Source organism: Chanodichthys erythropterus, chromosome 19 (assembly GCF_024489055.1).
Source record: "Chanodichthys erythropterus isolate Z2021 chromosome 19, ASM2448905v1, whole genome shotgun sequence".
NCBI classification, from domain to species: domain Eukaryota; kingdom Metazoa; phylum Chordata; class Actinopteri; order Cypriniformes; family Xenocyprididae; genus Chanodichthys; species Chanodichthys erythropterus.
Window position 1 is genome coordinate 32,593,736 of NC_090239.1, and position 12,623 is coordinate 32,606,358.

Genomic DNA, 12,623 nt, shown 5'->3' on the forward strand with positions numbered 1-12,623 from the left:
AAAATCGTAACTATAGAATTTTAGCTTGTTTTTGAACTCTTGTCTTTGAGCTCTTTTATGGTGACTCATCTTTCAAGGGATACATACCCGAGTTCTTCACTTCGCAAGTACAATTCTGTACCAGCTGAGCTACAGAGCAAGCTTATTACATCAGTAAAACTGAACAAATGGAGCTACGTTAGTGATGCAAACTCCAAAATATATTCGTTTACAAATCATGCACTATGGTAAAAAGTGTTTTGAGGTCACAACATTATTGTGCAGAGAGCTGCGTGAAAACAAGTCTGACCCTTTAATCATTATTGTGTGTGAAAACTATTAAAAGTGCTTGCAATGCTTTATTGCCTCTAGTGTTCATTTCTGTTAGTAACTGCAGTGATACTGTATGCATGTATTTGTACATATTTTGTAAAAATGTTGACACAGGTACGTTTTTCCAATGAGCTTGTGTTGTGTTGCTTTTACCCCATGTGTGGGGGATGACACTGTAAATTTGTATTACACCAAATGACAAAAACATTACCCTGAATGACGAAACTTCTACTTAAGCTTATACTGCAGCCAACTGGCCACCTATTTCAAATAGAAGTAAAGTTTATGACAATTATTCACAGCATCTACTTCTTTTTTTGAAGAAGAAGAAGAAAAAGAAGAAATCTAACAATAAAAGTAGCCATTTCAGTACCCGGATCTTTCATCCACGCAGCCATGATGTTCACCGACAATGTTTTCTGGAAGTATTCCTGAGCCCATGTAGTGATTTCCATTACAGTAACATTCCTGTATGTGATGCAGTGCCGTCTAGGGGCCCGAAGATCACGGGCATCCAGTATGATTTTCCAGCCTTGACCCTTACGCACAGAGATTGTTCCAGATTCTCTGAATCTTTGGATGATATTATGCACTGTAGATGATGATAACTTCAAACTCTTTGCAATTTTTCTCTGAGAAACTCCTTTCTGATATTGCTCCACTATTTTTCGCCACAGCATTAGGGGAATTGGTGATCCTCTGCCCATCTTGACTTCTGAGAGACACTGCCACTCTGAGAGTCTCTTTTTATACATGCTTTTTATATGTTGCCAGTTGACCTAATAAGTTGCAAATTGGTCGTCCAGCTGTTCCTTATATGTACATTTAACTTTTCCGGCCTCTTATTGCTACCTGTCCCAACTTTTTTAGAATGTGTAGCTCTCATGAAATCCAAAATGAGCCAATATTTGGCATGGCATTTCAAAATGTCTCACTTTCAACATTTGATATGTTATTGTTACGTCAACCTGGCTCAAGGTGAAGCAACATAAGAAAAGGGAAGACCACACATGGAACTCAATTTAACAAATAAACATCTAATAGAAAATAAGTCAAAGTAATAATACTACAACTCAAGGAAAAAAATAAAGAAAAGAAAAACAATCTGGGACTGAAGAGGAAAAGATGAACAGCCACAGTCCAACTCCACCATTCCTTTTTATACTCACGGTCTCTTGACACAAGCGCAATCACCGGTAATGCATCACACCTGCTCCAGACGCTCACTCCAGAACACGGAACAACGCCACCTGGTGGAGAAACCCTGTAGGCAGTGACAGTTATCTATATTCTATTGTGAATAAAATATAGGTTTATGAGATTTGTAAATTATTGCATTCCTTTATTATTCACAATTTGTACAGTGTCCCAACTTTTTTGGAATCGGGTTTGTAACTTTCACCAACACTGTTTATGAGTACTGTGAATTTGGAAATACTTATTTTGTCACATACTGTTTTTTTGTTTGTTTGTTTGTTTGTTTTTGTTTGTTTTTTTTGCCTAATATAGTAGGGAAGTATGTGATTATGGATGCAGCCTATCAGTTTTTTTTTTTTTTTTTTTTATAATGATTTCAAAATGGCTTCTTGATCCTGTTACACTGAATTGCCTCTATTCATATAGGCACCTTTTTGCTATAAGTCATAATGATACGGGTGCTTATTATCATTGGTGTTACATTAACTAATGCTCCAGCATATTGAATGACTGATAAATATTGATAGGTCTTAGATAAGTTTCCTGCATTGCATTTTGCACCCATGACTATGTTTTTGGACATCCTGAGGTACAGATTGCACCAGCTCCAGTTTTGATGTTTTACTTTTTTTTGTTTTTGTTTTTGTTTTTGTTTTTGTTTTTGTTTTTTGTTTTTTAGTTTTAGTTTTAGTTTTAGTTTACTTTATTTTCCACATTGTGAAAAATTGTATTTGGCTTCACCATACAATACATCACAAACTGCATCTATGTATGTCCACAAATACTTACAATTACAAACACTTTCAACTGCATTCACACCAATATTGGTTCCAACTCCATTGCATTCCACTTATCTTCAGTAATTACCATTTCTTTTATGTTATCCACATTTTTCACAAGTGAAATAAACAGTTGCCAGTCTGCTTGCTCAAAGCAATTTCTCAATTGTTCTTTGCTTTGTTCAGTTCACAGGTGTACCTGTTTTAAAACAGGTTTCATCTCAATATTGCCAAAACATTTATCCAAAAATGTGCAAAAGTTTAGTCAGACAGTCCAAATAAAGAGTAAAGGAAGCAAATTAGATCACGAGAGTTCACATCCCTCAGAATAATGATTGTACATAAGAATGGGCCAGCACATCACTGAAACATTCTGTTTTGTGTTGGGGTTTTTTGTTTGTTTGTTTGTTTTTTGTCCCTGGCTTTTTCATAGTCCACTCCGGGAACATATACTAAAATAATTGTTATTTGTCCAAACTTCCTAGGAAAATAAGAGGTCCAAAAGACAGAAAAAAGTTCAAAATCCAGAGTGCACAGTTGTTCATGTATTTGGAAGTTGCTAGCTTTATGAGATGCAATGTATTTTAACCTGGTCTCCGTAAACCATAATAAATGTCTTTATCTAAAATCACTATCATACTTAAGTTTCAGTAATAGTTTTTCCATACATTTGACAAGGTAATTACAGACAAGGGAGGGCTACATCCTCTTAAGCCTTTGGCGCACCCCACCTCTTGATCCTCGTTTCTTCAGTGAAGTCCCGTTGCATATCCTTCTCCTGGAATTTCTTAGCAGCTATTTACAATCTTCAGGCAATTCCACTTGCAGGTAGTTAAGTAAAGCATGTAATTTTTGTATTGAACATAATAACTTCAACAAAAGAAAATAAATCAAACAACACAAAACAGCGAAGAAAACAGACAACAATGTATTAGTGCCATGCCGGCTTGGACCGGACATTACCTTGATACACTCATATCTGGTGGTTACAGAATACTTCCTAAATTGTATCATTCAAAAAAGCATCTCCTGTAAAGCTGCTTTAAAACAATATGTTGTGAAAAACGCTATACAAACAAACCTGAATTAAGATATTACTCCCTTTTAAGTCAGAATGTCAGACACATTTGAGAGATCAGTTCAAATGATGGAGTGGCTTGTGGATTCAGTCCTATTTGATGAAGTGGTTCAACTGGTTTACTGACCAGAACTGGTTAAAAAGAACAGCTTGTTCATGAAGAGAACATTGCTACTGGTTAGGATAGTCATAACATTAACAGTGTTTCACTTTTATTGTACTTGATGAGCATGATGATAATTAAATTCCACCATGCAATAAGTGCAGATTACTTTACTTTCATTAGTCTCATCTGACACATTCTCATGGCAATTTATGTTTTTGTGATGGCTATTTCATATTAGTTTGTACGAGCCCAATCGTACCTTACGATTTGCTTACACTTTGATGTTTTGTTTTGTACAAACATTTTTGTACAAATCACATCATACAAATTCATGCCACCTTGTAAAATGGTTCCCATCTGGATTTTATTTTAGAACATTTTGCTGTTAGAAAGGTCATTGTCCAAGTTTCACATTCTTTTACTGATGAATGAGATTGTTGTGCCTATTAATTCCATTTCCGACCAGTAATCAGAGAATTTGTAAAGATTTGTGCATCTCTGTACTGTACATATCTTAGAAAATGCCCATGTGCTGATATTGCATGCTTAACTGTGCATTGATATTGCATGCTCAGCATAAATCCAAATGTACAAATGTCTAAATAGAAATCAAGTTGGTATCACACAAAGCGGTATGGACTTCGATACATATTTCACACTGTTTTTTTTGTTTTTTTTTTTTTTTTTTTTTTTTTTGTGGTCTATAAGCTTGTGGTCATTAATTTCTCTAGTTGAATTTCTACAGTACCAGTCACAACCCACTTCTGAAGGTACTGCTTTCTCCCCAGATGTTTGGAACAGCATGACTGTCAAATTACAAGGAGCATCACAAACCCATCAGTGCAGGGAGAACACTAGTAGGCTTTTAGCGTAAACATATATCCTTTGAACCAAGAGTCACATGGGAAACATAAGAGGACATACATTGAAATGGGAAAAGGATGTTAGATTTAAGGTCTCTTTTTGTCCTGGCTGTTTTTCTACTCTTGCAGCAAATATAGCTAGATAAATTTTCCATTTTCTCTACATGTCTGTCTAACCATTTCATCTACCTGTGAAAGTTTTCAGGCTTGACCATGAATAATGGCTGAACAGCATCTTGATGATAAATATTTCAGTAACAGAGCTGTTTTGCCTAATTTATTTACAACATATCTGCCATCTTAACTTTGCAAGTGATCACTCTACATGCAAAAAGCTAAAACAAGACAAACAAATATTATATTGTCTCATGAGAAATTAAATACACAGATAACAGTATTTCATTTGCCATATGCTGCTGTAACTTATTACAAGAACACTTTTGTAATGAAATTGTGTTTTTATTATTATTTCTTGCTGATACAGCTGCACTTTTCCTCAACGTCAAATGTTAATTACATTTCTACATGTAGGCTACATGCATTGGTTGTTATGGTATGTTTCAGTTCTCACTCACAAAACATCCAATACCACCTCATATCACCATACAGATGCCAAAAGTGCCCTTTAATGTTGACATGGCTGGTAAGCCCATTGTTTTCAGTGAACCATTTGGCATCAATATTATATCATTATAAATTTATTTTCTCAAAATAACTGTACCATTTGGCTGGCTGATTTTTGCCATTCTTGTGTCTTTTATACCTAAGGATATAATGGTCTGGGTGCTCTTCTGGATATTAAGGATATCCCTATCAATCACTTTGATTGGGAGGAGAACCTGTAATTACTTAGACTGGGTAAACCCTGCCTGATCTGCCGGCGATTTGATTTCGCCTGGCAACTCAGTCTGGAAACCCGTACATTAATTTCTACTGCTCCTGTTACACTTTTGCGGGAACCAATCACAGACTGGCTTATCCACCTTGCTTGTATAACACGATGACGAGAAGTGACGGCAAGCACGATCGTCAATCCAATTCCTTTTAACCTCTTGACGATGCTGAATGACTTCTTTAGCAAACAAATCGCTCAAGTGGGTGTAAATGCCACTCACTTTCATGTTTTTTTTGGCAAAAATTGCCAATTGCTGCCATTGCTGCTTCTGCAAACTGTTGATCAATGCTACAAACCAATACAAACTAAACCTGTCTGGAGTTTTCGTGTCGCTCTGCACCTGTCACCTGGATCATTGATCTGATTGGTTGAAGGACTATCCAATTGCGTGAATAATGGTCATTGATCACGCCTCTTGTGCAGTAAAAAAGTATAGCAAACTCCCCAGATGAATGTTCAATTTTAAATTGAGCTTGGTCTGGTGATAGCCAAACAAGTAATTACTGGCAGAGGGGAATCTGTTTTGGTAAAGTTCTGACACTTCTTCCATCTGAAGTGGGAATCTTATTGCCCAGTATAGATTCAAGCACAGAAGCACATGGCTGTCTGTCTTTCCTGTCTGTGTCTACCATACCACTGTCCCAGGCTCATTTGGTGAGCTGTCTCAATTTTCCTGCAGATTTGCGATCAGTGACTACCAGGAGTGTGAGTGGTTTCCTATAACTGTGGATAAAGGTTATTCACAAACAGTCTCTTCAACATGACATCCTCCTCATAGTACTCTCTAGTAAAACTCAAGGCAGCCTTGCTTAATTTGGAAAACTGATAAAGATCGGATTTGATACAGAGTATACTCTGCTACAAGGGCTTTACACAATTCATTATAACTGCTAGAGATAGCTGGGCTCTGTCTTTCACTGAAACTATGACAGCTTATGCTGTCTTCTTACTTAGAAGATTTTGTCTGCCACTGTGGCCTCAGGGAGGTACGTCAAATTAAAACTGACATGTTTATGGTACAACTCAATGTTCTTTCCTGGGGTCTGAGGATTAAAAAAACCTCAGCTTCTAGTGCCAGTTCCCTAAGCAAATATAGTCTGTTGCTAGATAGTTTTAGAAGAGTTACTCACAGTTATGCCGCTTATTGCTGTGACCTCTGCACTGCCCTAATGATGCCTGACTCTATTTCATTCCTCCTCGCTCTATTTCTTTGTGCTTTTTCAGCCGAGAAATTTCTCATCTTTAAATTCCTAATAAATTCTAATAAAAACTAATAAAAGTTTTATTCCTAGTCTCACTAGAACTCAAAAAAAAATTAACTCTCTGTCTGTGCTGACCTTTGGGTATGGGCCAACTCTGTTTGCAGAGTGACCATGGGCCCTATTTTAATGATCTAAGGACATGATTTAAAGCACACAGAGCAAGTCCTCTTTTGCTAGTTTAAGGGTGGGAAAAATGCCCAGCACATGGTCTGAAAGGGTTGTGCCTATTCCACTAATGAGAAATGGGTGTGTTTTGGGCATAACGTGCAATAAACTAATCAGTTGGAAAAAGTCGGATCCCACCAAAGCATTTTTATCTTTATGCACACAATAATAATCTTTTACATTGTAATCCTTTTATTTTTAATATTTGGCATGTTTGTGTGCTGCTGCGTGTCCCTGTGTGTGTAATACGTAGAGTGTACGTGCGTTGTGCACCCGCATATAGGCGCATACAAACACGCTCTTTAAATAACAAAATCAATATTGTGCCATTGACTTTAGACCAGGTTTCAGTAGGTCAATGGCGCAGTCTATTTCAGTTGCCTCAAAATAGAAACACACCAACAATGCTCCTAATCACACCTCTTTTTCAGACCAGCACGCCCATGGGCACACAAATAGGTGCAAATGCATTTGCTATTTAAACAACGTGGCGCAGAACGTGAAAATTAAAACTACGTCGGGCTGAAACTAGCAAAAAACACTTGTGTCATGCATGGTGCCGCATTGCGCCAGGTGTATGATAGGGCCCCATGTCAGTTTTTACACTTTTAAACTCTGGCTTCCTGGCTCTCAGTGATAGACTGCAAGCTTGCTTTCTGACAATCTGCATATTTTAGCTCCTAACCTCAAATTATCCCTTTGCAAGTCAGCCAACTCATTCGTAAGTTCTTGGAACTTCTATAATTTTGCCTCAGACACATTTTTCTAATGATCTAGACCTTCTCACAAATAGCATCACCAAAAATTCCGTGTTAGTCTAGCTGCACTAGCTAAGTTTTGCTGGTTAACAACATGGATATGTTGGTCCACCAGCATAACTTAAGTTCAACCAGTGGACATTCCTGTAGTGGGTTTTAAAATAGAGAAGTTTTTTTTTTTTTTTTTTTTTCTTAACTGCTTTAAAATGGCTTTTTGTTAAATTTTTAAACAGAAAATTTAAAGAAAATACAACAGCAAGACTAAATAAATATAATTTAACTAACCTAGCTTATCACTTGAAGCAAAAATACATCCTTCTGTTCTTTTAAATGCCTGTGTTAAAATTGCATGTTCAGCCGTTTAGTGAAGCTGGTTGCTGTAGCCTACATGCAGTGTTCCTTCATTTTTTTATTTTTTTATTTATTTATTTATTTTGTAGCTGCTGCTGGATGCTGGAATGTGTCACATAGTGGTGGCTGTTATAAAGTGCACAACAAATGAGAATCCAAAAGAAACACTTCATTATAAAAGAAAAAAAATAAAAACACGTATGAGCTCACAGGCGAAATCACAGAGAAACACAACCACACTTCCATAAACGATACAGGACTAAGAACTAAGGAGAACTCAAGGCTTAAATACATGTGGAGTAATGAGGATACAACTTAAAAACCAGGTGAATTAAATCAGTATGGGACCTATTGAAACAAACTGGTGAACTAATCACAGAGAACATAGGCAAACAGTAACAGAACATACAAGTTACAGAAGCTTGGTAAATTTGTTGGTGATTAAATATTCAATATTTATTCTAAATAATTGACACAATAACAGCAACTGCAGTTCAAACTATCACGCTCTACGATGATTGGTTACCAAGGGAGGGTAGCCTCCTCTGTGAAGTATTTTTTCTCAACATTCTGATCACTGAAAGTCAAATACTCGATGGTGGTTGGCTTGTTTTTTTTTTTTTGTTTTTTTGTTTTTTAACAACGGAAATAAAAGTCTCTGGATATGGATTTGCCTCCTATTCCCTTTCTCTCTATCAGACTCTCTTTAGTTTAATTGGCCCCACTTCATATTAAGTGGCCTTAACTACTATGTACTTGCATCCAAAAATAAGTACAGTACTTATTGGGTTTATATTGAATTGCAAAACACATTTGCAGCTATTGAGGTGGATACGGGTAAGGTTAGGGAAAGCTTTGGTGGGATGGGTAGGTTTAAGGGTAGGGGTAAGGGTTAAGGGATGGGTCAACCGTGTAATTATAAATGTAATTGCAGAAATTAATTACAGATGTAATTACATGCAGGTGTTTTTAAAATATAAGTACAATGTAAAAACATGTATGTGCACAATAAGTGCATTGTATCAAATGATTAATTTAAATGAAAGTACATAGTAGTTAAGGCCACTTAATATAAAGTGGGTACGTTTAATTCATATCAGTAAAGTATAATTACATCAGCAGATTTGGCATGTTTAGGAAAAAGCAGTGGTGGTTCTGACTTCAGCAATATTATTAAATCATTAAATATTAAATCGCCCTTCACTAAAAATTTTGGGTAGGCTGTGTCTCCCTTGCTTCCCCTCATGAGCCACCATCTAATTCCTGTTGGTCTGAGAAGATCTTTTCGCAAGGTTCTTCCAAACAGCACAGAGGGTTTGGCTAAGGTGGACCAATATGAATATTTATATGACAATTAAATATGAAGACTTCAGATGCAAAACCCTCTAAACACCACCTCCATCAACAATGAGATAATGATAGTGAGCAAATGCTTTCTGCACATAGCATACATTCATTAAATACTTTAGCTTCAAACCTGCTAAATCCCAGCCTCAGCCCATTCAGAATTACTGGTTCGTTGTTCCTCTAAACACAACTTCCCTTTGCCAGCAAAAGCCTCTAAGTTCACAGAACAAATCAGAAGACGTGAATGGAATAATATAATTTCAAGATGAATGACTGTGTGCATATAAGCTGGCTTTCAATTGTCGAGCTGAAAGTTTTTATCTATTTTAAAGAGAACTAAACAAGATGGGGGAATATGATGAAATGGATGGACCTGTGGTAGTTTCAGTCACTGTCAAAAGGAAATGTCATCAACCTCATAATTCTTCCTGTTTCTAAGGCTAAAGAAAATAGTTACAATGGCAATGACAGGAATTCTTGAGTAGCATGTAAAGACAACAGTGTTTCGTGTGCCTCTGTAACTCTGACAGAAATGGACAACCAACATTAAAGAACAGCTAAATAAATAAAGAAGGACAGTCAAATCAGTCAAAAGTAAGGCATTTCAATAACTGACTAATAACATTTTTATTGTCATTAAAGTGAAATTACTGAACCTGCAGCCTGATAAAAAATATTAAAAGAAAAATGTCAGACAGACAGAAGTTTTTGCATCTGAAGTCTTCATATGTTCACTAATTCTGTTCACAAGGTTGAACATATTATACTGTTACAAACAGGGGAAGTTACAAATTCTTGTCGAATAATACCTTGGCTAAAATTTTTAGACTCAAAAAAATGTTAGAGGGGTTCAATCTTTCCTCTCCTATTGAAAACCATTTCCATTGCATTTAATCGACTTGCCATTATATATATTTTATTTAAATAACCCAAATTTTTTTGTAATAATACCCAGCTTACCCAGCCTGGCATTCCAGATACTGCTTTGAAATTGCTTGTATATTGATTGTTTCATATTCTTCTCTGAGTCCCTCTTTCCTCAATGCCCTGTGCTTTAAAAGAACGATTATGCCATTTTCTTTTGTTTCTTCCTTTTCACAATATATCTGTCCGGAGGCCTTTTTAAAAGACAATCGTAAATCGTAACATTAAAAAAAAAAAAAAAAAAAAAACCTTAAAATGTTTTTTTTTTTTTTTTTTTTTTTCAAGAACATATTGAGCTGCCTGTCCACATAGACAGCCACAATAACATTATTTTACAGTGTCCTTGTTATGTTACATGTACTTATTGTAGTAATGACAGTAAATTATGCATAATTACATGCAACTAAATCTAAACCAAATGCTAGTCCTATCCCTGTAGTAAGTAAATGTTGTTAATTTATATTACTCAGTACTTAAATATATGATTACACTGTAAAAAGGACACCTTAAAATAAAGTGTAACCAGAGTTTCTTCTAAGGCAGCTTCCTGAGTTAAATGGATGTTTATATGTTATATAACACCCCATACTGGCATACACGCACTTAACAGTCCCTCCAGAAAAACGTGAATTTTTTTTGTGATTGTTGCGGGCTAAAATGCTTGATTTTGCGGCACGTTTTCTTAAAAAATGCGATAGAATATGTGGGATATTTTTGCAATTTTATGAGATGAAATTGCGGGAACTTGCAAAAACTGCAGTTTAATGAAAAACAGAAAAAAATAAAAGGTTACTACTTTCACTAGGCTACTACTTTAATGTAAAGAGTAATTTCCTATTACTTCCTATGATAAGCAAGCATACTAAATCACAGAATATTTAAGTTCTCATTCTGTTTTATTTCAGACCTTATGGCTCAAACTTACAAAACATTGAGTCAGACAAGTTTTCCAGCGTCAACACGCAGTTGCACGGAGTGCAAAATATTTTGCCCCCACTGTCATGTAACACACCGGGAAACTGCTTCGCACGGTCTTTCGCACTTATTTTTATTGGCAAATGAGAATGTTTTTTGTGCTTCATCATGGTTTCATGGTTTGCCAATGATGTTCACGCCGCATAATTAACGTTACGTCACTTCACAAGGTTCCCATGGCAATAGGGGGGAAATAATGGCGCTTTACTTGTGTGAAGTAAACGCAACATTTTTCAACTTTCTGCTAAGATATATGTGACTTTTTAATTATGAAATCATGCTAGCCCCACATATATTTTGCATGCTGAAATCAGCAATTTATGCGGCGAAAGTGCGGCGTATTTGCTTTGGCTTTGGCTGATTATGCATGAAATCAGGCGATCGCATAATCACGTTTTTCTGGAGGGACTGACTTAAGACTTGACTCACAATTGATGTCAGTTGAGTTTGATGTTAGCATGCTGCTAAGCTGCATAACAATTAATCCATATAATGACACATTCAAACATTTTAATTTAATTAGAATTAACAATAGAGAATTAACTCTATTGCCTTAGATATCTTACAATGTATCTTAGAAGGCAGTAACATCCCTTAAAATAATATATAGCTAAGCAACCCCATGTTAATCCCCATTTTATTTCTCATATTAATCTGACAAACCCAACTATGTAAAGAAAAATTATTATTTAAAACATAATGTGAAACATCATGTATTTTTTCCATTAGTTCTAATAATATAAATTACTGGACTGAAATTTGAATGTAATAAGTAATCAAGTTACTGTTGATTCATAAATACTCAAGATTAATCTTTGAATTCTGTCTCTGTGTGAGTGTAGGAGATCAGTGATACTGAGATTATGGAGTTGGCCCACAGTTCCTTGGGAAGGATGACCGTCGTCAGGCAGATTTTCCCTCTCTGGAGAGACAGCAGTGTGAGCTGTATGAGGAACAACCATCGCATCTCCTCACTGCTCTGCGACCCTCAGGAGGGATACCTGCAGTCGCTGGAGGTCAGTAACCATAGAAACAGCATCATTGCCAGATTTCTGAGGCTATGTAGGAGATGGCATTCTCAAACCCATTAAACCTTGAACAAGTGAATTTAAGATCAGGGATTTTCAACCTTTACAGACAAAGGGACCCCAAAGTCTCTGACAAGATTTGTTTGGTTATTTCTTTATTGCTAATTTATTTTAAACTTGCCCTTATGTGGGTTTTCATTCAATGATTTTAATTTTAGTATATTTAAAAGTGTTTGTATTTAAAGAAATTAAAGTCCCCCATAGTCAATAATTTTATTCCATAAAACTCATCTTTGATCACCAAAATGACACATTTAATTTTTTTTTTTTTTCCTATGAAAATAATGTATTCATGCCTTAAAATAGCTTGAATGTAACTACACCATTGCTTCATTTATTGTACATGGATCTATGAATATGCTAACTAGCCCCGCCTCCACTCACTCGCACAAGCTCAGAGATCCACTTGGTAAATGCTGGACAATGGTATTTTTTTTACAACGTCGGACACATAACCTTTTGTTTGACTAAGTTTTCAAACAGCTAATAATGTGTTGCTAATGTTAAACAAACCATGCTATAT

General features: G+C 35.9%; 1 protein-coding gene across 1 annotated transcript in view; it reads left to right on the plus strand.

Annotated features, from left to right (window-relative positions):
- grid1b (glutamate receptor, ionotropic, delta 1b) overlaps positions 1-12,623 on the plus strand; it is a 486,415-nt gene that overhangs the window by 418,239 nt on the left and 55,553 nt on the right. Inside the window, exon 6 of the mRNA XM_067369520.1 lies at positions 11,855-12,028. Within this exon, the coding sequence (XP_067225621.1) occupies positions 11,855-12,028 (174 nt within the window). The remainder of the gene's footprint in view (positions 1-11,854; positions 12,029-12,623) is intronic.